The following is a 17,571-nucleotide window of genomic DNA, read 5'->3' as shown; positions in this document are numbered from 1 at the left end:
GTGGAGGGGCTGCAGCTGCACTTACCCAGAACTTTGCTGCTCTTCTTGCCCTGGCTGTCAGGGAGCCCGAGGGAAGTGCACACCTCAAGTGCCGTTCTCTCGCTGCAGCTGCCCAGGAAGGGGCAATGGAGTACTTCCTGTATGCTAGGCACTTTCCCTCGCTCCCTGACAGCAGCAGCATCTGGTATGAGTGGCTGCCCACCCCCCTGCCCCCTTGGTGCACTTGCCTACCCGCACTCGCTTCAACACACACTCCAGCCCCCGGCCCTGACTCCTGCACCCAAGCACACCACCATTCCCATTTTTTCCATCCATGGCAGAATAACTTTTGTAATGTGTACCAAGGCCTGTGCAGACGTGCACCACCAGTAGATACATGGGCTGCGGGCAGGCTGCTTATCAGCTGGGAGGCTCCTGGATCCTTCCTGGGTGCTCAGCTTACAGGGAAAACTGCCGCACACCCTCTGTCCCAAACCCCTCCTTACCCAACAGCCCCTGCCCTGCCCTGACTCCTGCGCCTTCCACAGTCCCCCTCCCTCAGCTGCCCACACGGCCCAGCTCCCCTGCTCTGACTCCTGCCCCCAAATGCCCTCAGCCCTGTCCTGATTCATGCACCCCTCACAACCCCAGTCTTCAGCCGAGTCCCCCCACATTCTCAGCCCCCTGTTCTCATAGAATCATAGAACAATAGAGCTGGAAGAGACCTAAAAAAGCCATCGAGTCCAGCCCCCTGCTCTAAGCAGGACCAAATCCATCAGATCAGCTCCACCAGGGTCTTGTCGAGGCAAGACTTAAACACCTCCAGGGATGGAGACTCCACTACTTGCCTGGGTAGACCATTCCAATGCTTCACCACCCTCCTAGTGAAAAGTTTTTCCTAATGTTCAACCTGGACCTTCCCAACCGCAACTTGAGACCATTGTTCCGTGTTCTGCCTTGTGTGACCACTGTGAATAGCCTCTCTCCAGCCTCTTTGCAACCTCCCTTCAGTAAGTTGAAGGCTGTTATCAAGTCCCCCCTCTGTCTTCTCTTCTGCAGACTGAACAGACCCAATTCCCTCAACCTTTCTTGATGTCATATGCTCCAGCCCCCTAATTCTGACACCTGATTTCCCACATCACCCTGCTGAGCCCCCCACACCCTTGCCTTGAACCCCGCCTCACCCTCCGACTCCTGCCTTCCTACAACTCCACCTCCTGCCCTGAGCTCTCCCCTACTTAAATTTCTTATATTATGCTCCCCAGCTCCCTCCCCTGAGCCCTCTCCCCTCAGAAGGGGAAGATACCACAGTGCTTGCAAGAAACTCAAGTTCCTTTCACCCAGCTAAGATACCCCAATTCTCTTATAACCCGAGTCTCCACTCAGTTGCTACCAAAAAACCATGTGACAAAAATTCACCCTTGGATTTTGTAGTGCTGTGAGCAGACACCCCATTTCCACCACTGTGCAGAGCCGGGATCCCCGGGAGATGCAGGCAGGCCTTTGCAGAAATAGGGGGCTCAAAGAATTGAGGGTCTGCTGGGGAGAGAGACAGGAGCAAGCATCTGAAAGTGGGTGACAGAAGGCAAAGGGATGGTCCCAGAGTGTCAAGCCAGGAGGCATTGAGACACATAACAGGGGGTTGGTTCTGGGGGTCTGGCCATGCGGCGCTTAGGGTACTGGGCCACAGAGATTTTCAGATCAGGTGCTGTAGGGAAATGAGGAGGTCTGGTTATTGTGGCAGAAAGGTGATGCATGGGGAGGAGGTCAAGGTATTAGGCCATGGGGCACATGGGGGTTGGTGTGGGGGGAAAGAGTAACAAGGTTCAGGGGTGTAGGGATATGGAGACATGGGACCCAGGGGTGTCACAGTATTGGTGTGTAGGGGCACAAATGCATGGGGTCCAGGATGATTGAGATGGGGAGGTCCAAGTATGGAGGCACAGGGGGTTGGCACAAAGAGGTGGGATATGGGGTGGGGGGTTGGACAGAGGGGCAGGCTATGGGGCACATGGGGTCTGGCTATGGGGTGGCAGGGTGGGGCACAGAGGGGGGAGCTATGGGGTGGGACTTGAACAGAGGGGAGGGCTATAGGGCACATGGGTTTGGCTATGGGGTGGGGGTTGGACAGAGGGGCAGGCTATGGGGCACACGGGGTCGGGCTGTGGGGCAGGGGTGGAGGGGGGGCAGGCTATGGGGCACACAGGGTCGGGCTGTGGGGCAGGGGTGGAGAGGGGGGCAGGCTATAGGGCACATGGGTTTGGCTATGGGGTGGGGGTTGGACAGAGGGGCAGGCTATGGGGCACACGGGGTCAGGCTGTGGGGCGGGGGTGGAGGGGGGGCAGGCTATGGGGCACACGGGGTCAGGCTGTGGGGCAGAGGTGGAGAGGGGGGCAGGCTATGGGGCACACGGGGTCGGGCTGTGGGGCGGGGGTGGAGAGGGGGCAGGCTATGGGGCACACGAGGTCGGGCTGTGGGGCGGGGTGGGGGGGGCAGGCTATGGGGCACACGGGGTCGGGCTGTGGGGCAGGGGTGGAGAGGGGGGCAGGCTATAGGGCACACGAGGTCGGGCTGTGGGGCGGGGGTGGAGGGGGGGCAGGCTAATGGGGCACACGGGGTCGGGCTGTGGGGCAGGGGTGGAGAGGGGGGCGGGCTGTGGGGCACACGGGGTCGGGCGGGGGTGGAGGGGGGGCGGGCTATGGGGCACACGGGATCGGGCGGGGGTGGAGACGGGGGCGGGCTGTGGGGCACACGGGGTCGGGCGGGGGTGGAGGGGGGGCGGGCTATGGGGCACACGGGGTCGGGCTGTGGGGCGGGGGTGGAGACGGGGGCGGGCTGTGGGGCGGGGTGCAGAGGGCTCAGCGCCGGGGCGGGGCCGGGCTGGGCCGTGTGGTTCCGGGTCGGCGGGAAGATGGCGGCGCCCATGGAGCTGTTCTGCTGGGCCGGGGGCTGGGGGCTGCCCTCGGTGGACCCGGCCTGCCTGGCCGTGCTGGTGAGCGGCCCGCCCGGCGGGGGGCGTCTGGGCGCCCCGGGGAGCGAGCGGGCGGGCGGGCGGGCGGGGGGGGGCGTCTGGGCGCCCCGGGGAGCGGGCGGGCGGGGGCGTCTGGGCCCCCCGGGGAGCGGGCGGGCGGGGGCGTCTGGGCCCCTGGGGAGCGGGCGGGAGGGGGGTCTGAGCCCCCCGAGGAGCGAGCGGGCGGGCGGCTGGGCGGGGGCGTCTGGGCGCCCCGGGAGCGGGCGGGCGGGGGGGGTCTGGGCCCCCCGGGGAGCGGGCGGGGGGGGGTCTGGGCCCCTGGGGAGCGGGAGGGGGGGTCTGGGCGCCCCGGGGAGCGGGCGGGCGGGGGGGGTCTGGGGCCCCTGGGGAGCGGGCGGGGGGTCTGGGCCCCCTGGGGAGCGGGCGGGGGGGGGTCTGGGCGCCCCGGGGAGCGGGCGGGCGGGGGGGGGTCTGGGCCCCTGGGGAGCGGGCGGGGGGGGTCTGGGCGCCCCGGGGAGCGGGCGGGCGGGGGGGGGTCTGGGCCCCTGGGGAGCGGGCGGGAGGGGGGTCTGGGCGCCCGGGGGGGGCTGGCAGCAGGTGGGCGACAATCCATAGAGGAGCACAGGTTTCCCCAAACTTACTTGACCGCAGGGCGGCCCGGCCCACGTTGTGCCCTGCCTGAGCTGCCAGCCGCACGTTGGAGGAGCGGTTTGGCCTGAGCTTGGCTCTCAAGGGGGACTTGGCCCCTACACTTGGCCATGCAGGCAGAGCCTTTGTTCCTGCTCATGCACAGCGCGCTTCCGGCAGGGGGCACGGGGGGCCTGCGTAACCTTCAGCCTGGTAGCCCTGGGCGTGAGAGACCTGTGTTCAGTCCGCCAGCACAGAGATGGGAATTGAGCAGGGCTCCCTGTGTCTGGCAGGTGAGGGCCTTAACCACTGCCCTGTGGGCTGTTCTGGAGCTGGTCTGCCCACTGTGCCTGGAACCTGAGTCTCGCCCCCAGTTGCACAGCCTGGCCACTGGGCTAGAGAGGGTCACACTCTGAGCTCATGCCCAGTTAACACTTCAGACACAAACTTCCCGACAAGTCTTTGCTTGCCTTCTCTTTCAGACCTACGCCAGATTCACAGGCGCACCACTCAAAGTTCACAAGGTCACTAACCCATGGCGAAGTCCCTCAGGTAAAGGTCCTGCAAGAATGAGTGAGGGTCCTGTGGGGGCAGACATAGCCATGTGGTATGCGCCTGACTTTCACAAGGCACTGGCACACAGACAAACAGGTGGGACAGCCAGCCTATGTCTACACTACAGCATAAAGTCAATTTTAAGGCAGTTAGTTCAACTTTACAATGTTACTGTCTTCACTGCAAATACCGTTAGGTCTATTTTAGGGAGCGCTAAGGTCAATATTCTTACATCGACCATGCGACTCAGCACAACACAAAGTTCCAATTTAAAAGGTTGAACTAATGCTAGTGTGGAAACAGCATTTCTTTAAATCAATTGTATTGGCTTCCAGAGGTGTGCCGCACATATCCCACAATGCCCCACACTTGTCCGTTCTGGCTGCTTTCATCTCTGCTGATCTTCAGCTGCACAGGAAGCCTGGGAATTTGAATTAGGCACCAGGAAGCCCCTGGAACTTGATGCATTTTCTTTCTGACCAGCGTGAATAGCGTACCTCAGGAGTGCACTTCAGGCACCATCCATCAAATCCAGGCATCGCATCCATCACATCTCAGGAGCCATCGCATCTCCAACTATCTAATCTAGCCATCTTTCCATCATGAGTACTCAGGGTTCTTCTGACCTGAGTTCTCAGGGTCATGAGAGCTCTAACATGGCCCATAACAAGATCCTGGATCCTATTGCTGTTTGGGGAGAGGAGTCAGTGGAAGGAAGACTTTGAATCTACAAGCAAAATGCTCAGCAATGCTGGATGAAAGTGAAGGAATTCCAGCAGAGCTATCATAAAGTCCGGGAAGCCAATGGTCAATCTGGGACATCTGCTGCTGTTATGAACAGCTGGACACCATTCATGGGAGGGACCCAACTGTGGTCTCCAGTCTTAACTGGAACTCTTCAGGAGGCTGCACTGAGGGGTCTGGTGGGAGCTGAGAGGAGCCAAGCCGCAAGGAGAAGCAGGAGGTGGAGGCCAATGAAGAAGAGGACGGTGACAGTCATCAGCAGTAGCCCAATGAAGCTGATCCTGCCAGCCTGGAGCTCTTCACCATCGACCTCGAGCCAGTCCCCTCATCATCAACATCTGAACCTCTGGGGACCAGCTCTTCTGGTGAGTATTTTTTTAGCGGGTTGTGGCTGGGTTTAGGTGTAGGTTTACTTAAGTGGAGCATGTTTTTTTAAACTGCTACAAGCAGATTACAGGTCAGGCACAATGGCCCTGTGTCCCTCAGAAGAGCTTGTTAATATTTCTGGGGGTGGAGCCATCATCCTTTTTGGAGATGTCCATGAAGCTCTCAGCCGGGTACTCCTATTTTTCACACAAGGCTTTTGAGGAGGCCTGACTTTTTGCAGCTTCCATGATGGCACATCTTGCCACTCCAGGCAACCAGTAAGTAATCTGATATCATAGAATCATAGAAGAGTAGGACTGGAAGGGACCTCAAGAGGCCATCGAGTCCAGTCCCCTGCCCTCATGGCAGGACCAAGCATTTCTAGACCATCCCTGAAAGCCATCTATCTAACCTCTTCTTAAATAGCTCCAGTGATGGAGATTCTACCACCTCCCTTGGCAATTCGTTCCAGTGTTTGATCACCCTGACAGTTAGGAACTTTTTCCTAATGTCCAACCTGAACCTCCCCTGCTGCAATTTAAGTCCATTGCCTCTTGTTCTATCCTCAGAGGCAAGGAAGAACAAGTTCCCTCCCTCTGCCTTATGACACCCTTTTAGAACCTGAAAACTGCTATCATGTCCCCCCTCAATCTTCTCTTTTCCAAACTAAACAAGCCCAGTTCTTTCAGCCTTTCTTCATAGGTCATGTTCTTTAGACCTTTGATCATTCTCGTTGCTCTCCTCTGGACTCTCTCCAATTTCTCCACATCCTTCCTGAACTGCGGTGCCCAGAACTGGACACAATACTCCAGCTGAGGCCTAACCAGTGCAGAGTAGAGCAGGAAAATGACTTCTCATTTCTTGTTCACAACACACCTGTTAATGCATCCCAGAATCATGTTTGCTTTTTTTGCAACAGCATCACACTGTAGATTCATATTTAGCTTATGGTCCACTATAACCCCTAGATCCCTTTCTGCTGTATCATGGTGCCACACAGCATTTTGGCAAGTTTTCCAGCCTTGTGCTCACAGTATGAGCATATTTTCTTTTTCATGCTGTTGTTCTTAGGAGGCTGATGTCTCTTTTGGCAACCTAAAGAAGCACGGGAATTTTTACTTGATTTTTTTCACACTGCTCCCTGGCCTTTTGAAGTTCCCACGACAGCTCCACTGCACTACGTAGCTAGCAAGCTCTCCTGGCCTTCTCCCCTCCCACCATACTGCTGGCTTGATGAGGAGCTGCCAAGAAAGTTTTTTTTTCCCCGTGCTTTGCTCTTTACAGGGATCACCCACCAGGCAGCCCACCATGAGGCTGGTAGAAGTGAAACCTCCTTGCCCACTATGTCGCTGCCGGGCTATGTGAACCTTGCTCCTGGACACTGGCATGTCCGGTGTGGATTCCCCCTGCTTTAAATGGCCTTTTCCCTGCACAGAATTGATCAGGAACCACCAAGAAAGTTTTTGTCTGCATTTTGCACTTTACAGGGATCACTTCCCTGAGCCAGCCTGCCATATGTCTGGCAGAATTGAACCTCCTCCTGCCACATTCTTTACAGTTTGGAGTTTACATGGCTTTATTTTCAAACCCCTCTGCCCACTTCTTAAGCTGGCAATATCTTACCATGTGTGCAATGAAATGGTCTGGATAAGTAATAGCTTCTGTTTGGCAGAAGTTGATTCATTGTCATCCTTAAAAGCCAAAAGTGGCCTTGGGGGGAAAAAAAGTTGCAGTGATTGTCAAACAGAGACCCATTCATTCTGTGGGTAAGCATTTTGTGGCGATTGTATCTAACTTTTGCCCTCCACTTCAGTGAGCAGCTTTAATGGGGAAGACGAGGTTGCCACGATGAGGAAAAGATGAAAACGGGATCTTATTCTGCAGCATCTGAAGAAGGCTGACAGCAGAGCCACTGTTAACCAAAGGCTGATAGACCAGCAGTGGCAGAGCATCCTGCAGTCCCGATAAAGCTCCAGTACAGGAAGAAGGACTCAGCAGAGCTCCTGATGGCCGTCAGAAAGCGAGATACTGAGATACTGCATTCTATACTGGAGCTGCAGAGGGATGCCCGATGCTGGACTCATCATGTAGATTCCACTCCCTCCTGCCTGGGCTCTCCTCAATATAGCTTGACACCCTTGCCCCACGTCTTTGTCCCAGAACACAGGTGGGGAGGGCAAGGACAATATCCCATTCCACCCCATGACCTCTCCCCACTGCAGAAGGCTATTCCATCATTCTTGACATCTCTTCTTCCTGCACCTTAACTCAGCCTCCCCGCCTCCAAATAAAAATATTCTTTTTTCTGAAAACCACAGTCTGATTTATTGGTTCACATGGGGTGGGGTGAATACATCATTGTGGGAAGTGGGAGTGGAATCACAACAGTGAAGTGCAGAAGAATTATGTGGCTGTCTGCTCATTCGTAAAGCTATTTTTCAAAGCCTTCCTGACAGCCATTGCCTCTGCATGTGCATTGGTGAATGCCCTTGTGTGCGGCTGTACTTAAGCCCTGCTCATGGCATCTACCTCTGCAACCCAGGCTGCCATGAAGTTCTCCTCGCCTGATTTGCAAATATTATGTAGAATACAGCATGCTGCAACCACGTACAGAATGGGAAAAGACTGTCTAGGAAGGAGTACAGCAGAAAGGGATCTAGGGGTTCTAGTAGATCACAAGTTAAATATGAGTCAACAGTGTGATGCTGTTGCAAAAAAAGCAAACATGATTCTGGGATGCATTAGCAGGTGTGTTGTGAACAAGACATGAGAAATCATTCTTCCGCTCTACTCTGCGCTGGTTAGGCCTCAGCTGGAATATTGTGTCCAGTTCTGGGCACCCCAATTCAAGAAAGATGTGGAGACATTAGAGAAGGTCCAGAGAAGAGCAACTAGAATGATAAAAGGTCTGGAGAACATGACTTATGAAGAAAGGCTGAAAGAATTGGGCTTGTTTAGCTTGGAAAAGAGAAGATTGAGGGGGGACATGATAGCGGTTTTCAGATATCTTAAAGGGTGTCATAAGGAGGAGGAAGAAAACTTGTTCTTCTTGGCCTCTGAGGAGAGAACAAGAGGCAATGGACTTAAGCTGCAGCAAGGGAAGTTTACGTTGGACATTAGGAAAAAGTTCCCAACTGTCAGGGTGGTCAAGTACTGGAATAAGTTGCCAAGGGAGGTTGTGAAATCTCCCTCGCTGGAGATATTTAAGAACAGATTAGATAGATGTCTATCAGGGATGGTGTAGATAGTGGTCGGTCCTGCCGTCGGGGCAGGGGGCTGGACTCGATGGCCTCTCGAGGCCCCTTCCGGTCCTAGTGTTCTATGATTCTATGATTGGTTTTGGAAAGATCCAGATGGGTCAAAAGGCACCTGCACCCGTCTTTTAAATGGCCAAAGGCACATTCCACCGCTATTCTGCACTTGCTGAGTCTGTAGTTGAAGCATTCCTGTCTGCGGTCTGAGGTGCCTGTGTATGGCTTCATGATGCAAGAGAGCAGGAGGTAAACAGGGTCACTCAGTATCATTATGGGAATCTCCATTCCACCAATCTTGATTTTCTGGTCTGGGAAGAAAGACCCATTCAGGAGCTTTCTCTACAGACCTGAATTTCTAAAGATGTGTGCGTCATGCACCTTTCCCAACCATCCCACACTGATGTGAAAAGACCTTTGTGATCCACCAGTGTCTGCAACACCGTGGAGAAGTGCCCCTTTCGGCTTATGTATTCTGAGACCAGGTGGTCTGGGGCCATGATAAGGATGTGCACTCCATCTATCGCCCCTCCATAGTTAGGAAACTTCATGGCAGCAAAGCCATCCAAGATGTGCTGGACGTTTCCCAGGCTCATAGTCTTCTGCATGAGACAGGGACAGATTGCACTGCCTACCTGCATCACTGCAGCACCCACTAGATCTGTCCACCTTGAATTGATTTACCACTGACAAGTAGCTATCGGGCATCGCAAATGTCCACAGAGCAATTCCCACCTGCTTGTGAACTGTCAAAGCATGTCTCATTCTGGTATCACTGCACTTCAGGATGGAGCACAGCAAATCACAAAGTTCCATGAAAGTGGCCTTGTGCATGTGGAAGTTCTGCACCCGCTGTTGGTCATGCCCGGTCACCACCAGTGATGTGGTCCCACCAGTGTGCGCTGGTTTCACATCTCCAGAAACAGCACTCCACTGTAAGCAATGCATCCAGGGCAGCCAGTATTTCTAAATTCATAGTCTGCAGGTCTTCAGTTTCATCAGCCAATGGATCATCTTCCTCTACAGCCATCTCATCTTCCCATTGGCTTTGTCTAAATAAACACTCCATGACACTCTGGGGAGTGGCCATAATGCACTGTGCGATGGCTAGAAGCAGCTGAGGATCCATGCTAGTGCCATACAGTGGCGTGAGCTAGGGGCAGGCTTTGGAAAACAGCTAGAAAAAAAATGGCATGAAGTTGGCCATTTGTTTTCCAGTGGGGGTGATTGTGGTGCTTTGCATTCTGGGATGATGACATCAGACACAAACAAGCACTTGCGGCACATTTTTTTCCCCGAAAGCCATTGGCACAAAAGTCCAGAATGCAACGGGGCAAAAGGCACTGTGGGACAGGAACATAGGTAGTGCACCAGAGACACAGTAACTCGTCTCTCTGAACATTTGTGGACACAACTTTGACTTCATAAAATCTAACGTTAAAAATCAACTTTATTAAATTTAACTTTATTTTGTAGTGTAGACATAGCCCCAGTGTCAGAACTGAAGGGTGCTGAGTCTCGTATTTCCCAGAGCCAGCTCAGCTGCACGGGCTCAGAGTTTTCTGTTTCGTGTCCCTGTTTTCTTTAAGGAGGCAGACAAACTGCTCCTCTCTGACTTCTCTGCCCCAGTCCTGGGGGACATGCTCCCTTTTGGAGCTCAGTTTGTGAGAGCAGCCAAGAACCTGTGCCAGAGCTGAACACTCTGCAGAACTCTGCAGCCAGCTGCCACAACATGGTGCTTATTACTTCTGAGTCCTATCTGCCACACCTAGTCTGGAGCCTCCTCAGCAGGGACTAGCCACAAGGAACGTTCCCACGCAAGAAGCACAGCAAATTTGGAGCTGTCCATGTGCAAAATTCATTCCACCCCAGAAAAGGTCTCTGCAATCGATCCATGCAAACCAGTTCCTACTTCCAAAAGGTGGTCGCTACGTGAGCTGTGACCAAACACGGAAACCCTGAATACCACTGTGGCACAGAGAAAGAAAGGTTTCTTGCAATTCATGTGTGATGCTGGCACTTGCTGCGGAATCCCAATGGGGCAGGAGGCCCATGAAGGGGCAACTCTGGGCAGGGTCCCCCTCTACTCCCTTTCTCTGGTCCCAGGGTGTTTACCTGCTCTGAAGACACAGGAAGATGGTGTCCTTTCTGAGAGGCACAAGATCATCACTCACCTCAGGAAACAGGTATGGGATGGGGACACTGTCTCCTTTTGCTGTGTCAGCCGCCCTCCCCTGTGGCTCTGGCTGGTGAGCATGGGGCCCTGACCAAGCTAAGCAGGAGGGCTTGCTACAGTGGGTGGGGAGCCAAGGCATGGATGAGTGGGGACTCCCAGAGCCTGTAGTGCCAAGGGGAGGGTGCTCAGCAGGGGCTGCAAACTGGAAGCAGACTGCTACATCTCCAACTGCCAGAGCCTGGCCAAATGACCAATACAGCAGTGCATGTGTGGGCCTGCAGTCAGTCAGTCAGTCTGGAGTCAGAGGGGTGAGAACTGGTAGAGCTTCCCAGATCCTGAGCCCATCTCCTCTGAGTAGCACATCCGTACTGGCCCAAGCACGTGAGGCCTGGTGCAGCCATGCAGGAGGAGGGCAGGAGTCCCCATCAGAGAAGCCCCTCTGTCCCTGTGTGCTGGTTTCACCTTTCTGGGTTGCTCTTTGTCTGCAACTTGTGTCTGATGAGTCGTTTCTTCCCTGGGCAGGGTACCTGCCTTGTGGTGGTTTACTGGGGCTGGCTTGCTGTGGGCAGGAGCACAGTGCTCACCTTGACGCCCGAGGGAGGTGTCGGTGTCAGGCACCAGTGTGTGTGCTGGCCACAGTGCCATGGGCTGCTGCCGGCTCTGGCGGACACTGGTCTGCCTGGTACCAGCGTTCCTTGGAAAGTCAGCAGCCACTCCCCTTCGCCACTCGCACCCTCTGCCCCATGCTGCTTCAGTCCCCACTTCCCCGCTCTGGGTCACACAGCAGCACAGGCGAGCCCAACCCCACTAGCGTGTGAGATGGCCTAGGCGTCCTGCCAGGTTCAATACACCAGGCCACCTCACTCTAGGGCTGGCTGGCATCTCCCCAAAAGCTGTAAGGGGAGGAAGCAGCCAGTGCATTGGGCTTCTGTCCATGTCTCCCTCCCCACCCACCTGTCAACAGTCTATCCTGGGGTGTCTTGGCAGGTCCAGGGTAAGGTTAATGGGGTTCGGCATTGGCAAAGTTGGGTTGTCTCCTCAAAGTAAACAGCGAGGGAGACAAGCTGTGATCTCTGTGCTCATGGAGATGGCCACGCATCTGTGTGTGCATTTTAGGAGAACCCCAGGCATGGCGCTTTGTGTGAGAAAAAATGGCTATCTGGGCAGGGTGCCTACCTGCGACTAGTCCCACCTCTGCATCCCTCTAGCACCCAGCTGGGGACTGCGTGGTTACGTCCGTCTCTGTGGTCAGGGGAAGTGGGCTGGAGCACAGGCTGAGCCAGGTCTCCCTGTTCCTTTTACTCTGCAGAAGTACAATGCTGACTACGATCTCTCTGCGAGGCAAGGGGCAGACACACTGGCCTTTGTGTCTCTGCTGGAGGAGAAGCTACTGCCTGTGCTGGTGAGTGCTTGTGGGCCAATGGCCACTCTCCCGAAGCACTGCTAGGGGAGGCACTAGCTAGCTCCAATTTCAGAGGGACTCCAGTTCCAGCTCAGTGGGATGGTCACTGTGAGAGGGACTGTGGCACATTGGCAGATCCTGGATTTGCTGGGTGGAAGCTGCAGGTTGGGATTCCGGTGCTGGGATGGAGCAGTCTGAGAACTGGAGGTGGGGGGTGGCCGGGAAAGCGTCTCATAGTGTGTTGCCCGGGCTGCATTTAAGGAAAGAAGGACAATCAAGGGAACTATAGACCCGTCAGCCTTACCTCAATCCCTGGAAAAATAATGGAGGGGATCATCAAAGAATCCGTTTTGGAGCACTTGGAAGAGGGGAAATGATCAAAAGTAGCCAGCATGAATTCACCAGGGGCAAGTCCTGCTTGACCAATCTGATTAGCTTCTGTGATGAGGTAACAAGCTCTGTGGCATGGGGAAGTCAGTGGATGTGATATACCTTGACTTCAGTAAGGCTTTTCATACGGTCTCCCACAACATTCTTGTCCATACGTTAAGGAAATATGGATTGGATCCTTGGACTATAAGATGGATAGAAAGCTGGCTTGATGGTCGGGCCCAGTGGGTAGTGGTCAGTGGCTCGATATCTGGACGGCTGTCTGTTTCAAGCGGAGTGCTGCAAGGCTCGGTTCTGGGGCTGGTGTTATTCAACATCTTTATTAGTGACCTGGATGAGGGACTGGGTTGCACCCTCAGCAAGTTTGCGGATGACACAAAACTAGGGGGAGAGTGTGATGGAGTGGGGGATATCTGTGTGTGTGTGAGTGGCTCACAGAGGGTGTGGGTCTCCTGCTGAGGGTAACCTTGACAACTAGGTAACACCTTTGTACTGGAGACAAAGGAGGAGGTGGAGCCTGAGGGGTTTGAATTGGACCTGGGAGTTGGGAAGCAGTTAGTCTGGGCTGAGAGAGAGTGAGACCAAGGAGGGGGCAAGGCCCCAGATTTGGGGGCCCCTCAGGGCCTCCGCTACCCAACATGGATTTGACTGGCTGTCTCTGCCTGCTGTACTGATTCCTCTGTACAGTGCTGGGTCCTGCCAGCTAATAAACATGCTGTTCTGCTGAGTGAGAGTCACTCCTGCCTGCAGAGGGGGTGCAGAGCTTGGGGGACCCTGAAGCTCATCACGGAGAGGTAGATTCGTTGGAGGGTAGAGAGAGAATCCAGAGGGACCTGGATAAATTGGAGGACTGGGCCAAAAGAAATCTGATGCAGTTCAATAAGGAGAAGTGTAGAGTCCTGCACCTGGGGCAGAAGAATCCCAAGCATTGTTACAGGCCGGGGACCGACTGGCTCAGCAGCAGTATGATGGAAAGGGAACTAGGGGTTATAGTGGATGAAAGGCTGGATATGAGTAAACAGTGTGCCCTTGTAGCCAAGAAGGCTAACGGCACACTGGGGTGCATTAGGAGGAGCATTTCGAGCAGATCTAGAGAAGTAGTTATTCCTCTTTATTCGGCACTGGTGAGGTCACATCTGAAATACTGTGTCCAGTTTTGGGCCCCCCAGTATAAAAAGGATGTGGATTTGCTGGAGCAGGTTCAGCGAAGGGCAACAGAAATGATTAAAGGTCTGGAGCACAAGACCTATGAGGAGAGGCAGAGGGATTTGGGCTTGTTTAGTTACAGAAGAGAAGACTTAGAGGTGCTTTAATAGCAGCCTTCAACTTCCTGAAGGGGAGCTCTGAAGAGGAGGGTGAGAAATTGTTCTCAGTGGTGTCAGATGGCAGAACAAGGAGTAATGGTCTGAAGTTGAAGAGGGAAAGGTGTAGGTTAGATATTAGGAAAAACTATTTCACCAGGAGAGTGGTGAAGCACTGGAATGTGTTGCCTGGAGAGGTGGTGGATTCTCCATCCCTGGAGGTTTTTAAGTCCCAGCTGGACAAGGTCCTGGCTGGGATGACTTAGTAGGGGTTGATCCTCCTTGAAGCAGGGGGCTGGACTAGATGACCTCCTGAAGTCCCTCCCAGCCCTGTGATTCTGTGATTCTGTTTGGGTCCCCAGCCACAGCCTCTGATGCTGCCTGTCTGAGGGAAATGGGGTTCAGTCACACAGTGCGTGCCCATGGACCCGGAATGCAGCCACAGACTGACTGTAGGCCAGGCCCCATGGCAGCTTCATGCCCCCGGGCCTGGGAGCAAGATGAAAGCAGTCCAAAGAGTGAGCCAGACCCTGCGTGCACAATGCCACCGTGCGTTGCTTCTTGCCAACAGCACTGTCCCTGTGCTGCAGATTCACACCTTCTGGGTTGACGCAAAGAATTATGTGGAGCACACGCGGAAATGGTATGCAGAAGCCATCCCCTTCCCGCTCAACTTCTTCCTGCCTGGCCGGATGCACAAGCAGCATCTGGAGCGGCTGCAGCTGCTCTGGGGGGACAGCTTCCTGGAGGATGAGGAGGAGCTGGAGAAGGAAGTAAGTGGGCTTGGCTGTCGTGTTGGTGCTGGGGGAGGGATCCATGGCACAGCACTTCCTATCCTGCAGTTCGTGCCTCTGTCTACATCTGTCGACTTGTGGCAGCTGTGGGGGTTGGCTGGGCCTTGCGGGAATCCCTCCCTTGGCCCTAGATGGACAGCCCAAGAGGGGGTCCTCCTTTCCCAGCTGCAGAGCTCGCTCCTGGTGCCAGGCAGAGGGGGGGGATCAGAATAAGCCCAGCTCTTGTGGGGCAGACCATGCTGGAGGGCTCAGTCGCTGCCTAAATTTAACCCTTTTGTGCCCAGCCTCAGGATGCTGTATGATTGCTGGCTGTGATGCACAAGGATAGCTCAGCCAGCAGGTTTGCCCTCAGAAAGGGTGACCGTCTCTCTCCTTGCTGGTAGTGTGGGCTGGAAATAGCTCAGCCCTGGAATGGGGCCATCCCCAGGAGAGCTGGGCCTGAGGGAATGTGACACCAGGTCTGCTTCTCTTCTGCTCACGTAGATGTACCGTGAGGCCCGGGAGTGCCTGACTCTCCTGTCTCGGCGCCTTGGGGACCAGAAATTCTTCTTTGGAGACTCGTAAGTGGCTCTTGGAGGAACACTCTCTGCGGGGGAGGCAGGGACTCTCTCTCCCGCCTGTGCCCCGGGTTGTTGTCTCGGGTCTCCATGCTGCAGGACGTGGCCTCAGCAGCGCTTTGAAAGAGCTCTGGGCATTGGAGAGAAACCTTGGAGTCAATTAAAGCGCAAGGAGCTGAGGGCTGGGCGGAACACGGTCTCGCTAATGGAAGGCAGGGCCCTTGTGGCCCATTAGGCTCCATCCATTCCCACTGCTGTCCCGGCAGTTCCCCTTCCTCTCCTGTAAAACTGAGAGCCAGGACCAGATGTTCCAGCACTTCAGCCTCGCATGTTTCAGCCCATTAGATGGCTGCCTTGTTTGCTTCATGTTTAATGGGCCTATAATTTATGAAGCTGTAAATGGTAGTAGCTGAATATGCTGCTTATTTGCTTCCAAAGAGTCAGCTGTGGTGAACAGGAACCAGACAAGACAGACATTGATTCAAGTGCTTGCAGAGAAGCCACCTCCTGCCTTTGGTGACCCAGCACCTCTGGCATTCACACGCCTCCAGGAGAGGTTGGGAGCTCCCCCAGACAGCACCCTGCCCAGCTCTTGGCAACACTGGCTGCCAGCTCAGGCCAAGGGGAGGAGCTGGACTCACTCCCCCAGGCAGCACGCCTGCTCTGCTCCCTGAAGGTTGGGCCTGGAGAAGCAGGGAGAGAGCAGCAGCTTCAAGGGCTCTGGGTCAGTGGTTCTCAACCAGAGCCCAGGGGCCACTCTGGAGCCACAGACAGGTTTCAAGGGATCCACTAAGCAGAGCCAGGACCAGACTAGCTGGGCCCACTGCCTGAGCAGGTTACCTTGGCTGGCCCCTGGGGTGTGGAGTCCTCGGGCGTTTGCCCTCCTTGCTGCTTCACACCAGCCACTCCGTTCTGTGCAGAAAGGCAGTTGTGGCACAGATGGGCCCAGCAGGTTGAGGGGGCATGTCTCTGAACACACTAGGACTGGAAGGGGCCTGAGAATCCCAGGGCAGCGCTTGCACCCCAGTGACGGTGTGAATTCAGGCCAGCCCATTCCTACAGGCAGGGAGCAGCCAGGCTGGGGGTCCTGTGTTCCCAGTGCTGAGAGGCCAGGAGCCACTAGCACCAGCTCTCTGTGCTGCAGCCCTGCTTCGCTGGACGCCTTTGTCTTTAGTCATCTGGCACCGCTCCTGAAGGCCAAACTGCCCAATGGGAAGCTGCAGCAGCACCTGAAATCCCTGCAGAACCTGTGTGACTTCTGCTCCTCCATCCTCAGTCTCTACTTCCCCTGGGACAGAGGTGAGCAGCCAGGCTCCTGCCAGCCCCCAGCGCTAGAGTCACTGAAGCAAGGTTGCAAGGATGGGGGCAGGGAAGGTGAATGGGGAATGGGCTTGAATGCTGTCTCAGGCCCTACTTGCCACAGGACAAGCCCATGGAGATCAGGAGAGACAGGGCGCTGTCTTGGTGAGCAGCCCAGCTCACCTGGACTGCTGCTGGGGGCAGGACTGGACCCCCCGCATCAGGTGTGACACAGGGAGCATGCCATATCAGCCCTGATAGTGTCAGGAGATGCCTCAAGTGGGGTCTCGTGAGGGTGGGAAGCCCAACTGTTTGGCTCTTGGAGACAGAAGGGCAGCTAGGGTTAGGGTTAGGGTTAGCCCATGCCTGTTCTGGGCTCGCTGTGTTCCCTGCTGCCCCTGGCATGCTCCAGCAGCAGTGTCCCTTCCCCCCAAATGAAAGGATCGTGCCTGTAGTCTCCCTGGCTGCCCTATGGCCTGGGAAGGGTGCGGCCTTCGCCAGCTGGGCCTGAGTTTCTGACATGTCATTCCCTTACAAGGGGACTCCCTGTCCAGTGCCCACAAGACGTCTGCCTCTGAAGGGACTGAGTCCGAGGAGGAGCCCTACAAACGGTGCAACCAGGTCTTGTCAGTGCTGGTGGGATTGGCAGCGATGATTGGCTACGCCTTCCTGAGTGGGATCATCTCCATCCAGCGGAGCCCCCCTGGGGCTTCCGGCCCCCACCCAATAGCCGAAGAGGAGGAGGAGTGAGGTGCTGGCCCCCGATTGCAAGGCTGCTGGTCTCCGGTCTTCAGTTTTCACTTGTCTCAGCGTCACTTGAATGGACTTTTTTCTAACAGTGCTGGGTACAGTCTAGACAGATTCCTGCAGCTGTCCCCCAGCAGGACCCAATGACCCTGTTCAGTCTGGATCCCAGCACTGCTGTGAACAGCAGCCCAGATTCCTAGACTGTGTCACAAGTGATCTGCCTCTACCAATAAGCCCAGACCTCTCCCTGGAAGGCATGTGTGCTCTGTCTCCTCTCTGCGGCCCGGGCATGGGCCAGACTAGCCCAGGGGTGCTTTGCCCTTGTGGATCAATGCACTGGGCCCTCATGCTGTTCTGGCACAGACCTGCCCACAGGGGCCTGCAGGACAAAGTAGCAGAGAGAGGGGGCCTT

General features: G+C 55.4%; 1 protein-coding gene across 2 annotated transcripts; it reads left to right on the top strand.

Annotated features, from left to right (window-relative positions):
* The first annotated feature begins 2,867 nt into the window (after positions 1 to 2,867).
* On the top strand, positions 2,868 to 17,411 carry MTX1 (metaxin 1). 2 transcript variants are annotated; one of them, XM_074980536.1, is made up of 8 exons: positions 2,868 to 2,971; positions 4,060 to 4,129; positions 10,600 to 10,679; positions 11,979 to 12,071; positions 14,353 to 14,535; positions 15,040 to 15,116; positions 16,258 to 16,412; positions 16,951 to 17,411. In XM_074980536.1, exons 1-8 carry the CDS (start codon positions 2,891 to 2,893, stop codon positions 17,160 to 17,162), a joined length of 951 nt encoding a protein of 316 aa, XP_074836637.1. In that variant the 5' UTR covers positions 2,868 to 2,890; the 3' UTR covers positions 17,163 to 17,411. The 2 variants fall into 2 exon arrangements, with proteins under 2 accessions (XP_074836637.1, XP_074836638.1); XM_074980537.1 differs by lacking the exon at positions 2,868 to 2,971 and having other exon boundaries at positions 4,112 to 4,129; positions 10,083 to 10,679; positions 16,951 to 17,410.
* Positions 17,412 to 17,571: the final 160 nt, after the last annotated feature.

Source organism: Carettochelys insculpta, chromosome 30, assembly GCF_033958435.1.
Source record: "Carettochelys insculpta isolate YL-2023 chromosome 30, ASM3395843v1, whole genome shotgun sequence".
Lineage (NCBI taxonomy): Eukaryota > Metazoa > Chordata > Testudines > Carettochelyidae > Carettochelys > Carettochelys insculpta.
Note: the sequence above shows the minus strand (reverse complement) of the source record. Positions and strands in the feature narration are given on the sequence as shown.

Excerpts from the sequence above, each read along its gene's own strand:
- MTX1 (XM_074980536.1), top strand. The coding sequence starts at position 2,891 with ATGGCGGCGCCCATGGAGCTGTTCTGCTGGGCCGGGGGCTGGGGGCTG. Across the intron at positions 4,130-10,599 it reads CCCATGGCGAAGTCCCTCAG|GGTGTTTACCTGCTCTGAAG; the intron begins GTAAAGGTCCTG and ends CTCTGGTCCCAG. Across the intron at positions 14,536-15,039 it reads AGGAGGAGCTGGAGAAGGAA|ATGTACCGTGAGGCCCGGGA; the intron begins GTAAGTGGGCTT and ends CTGCTCACGTAG.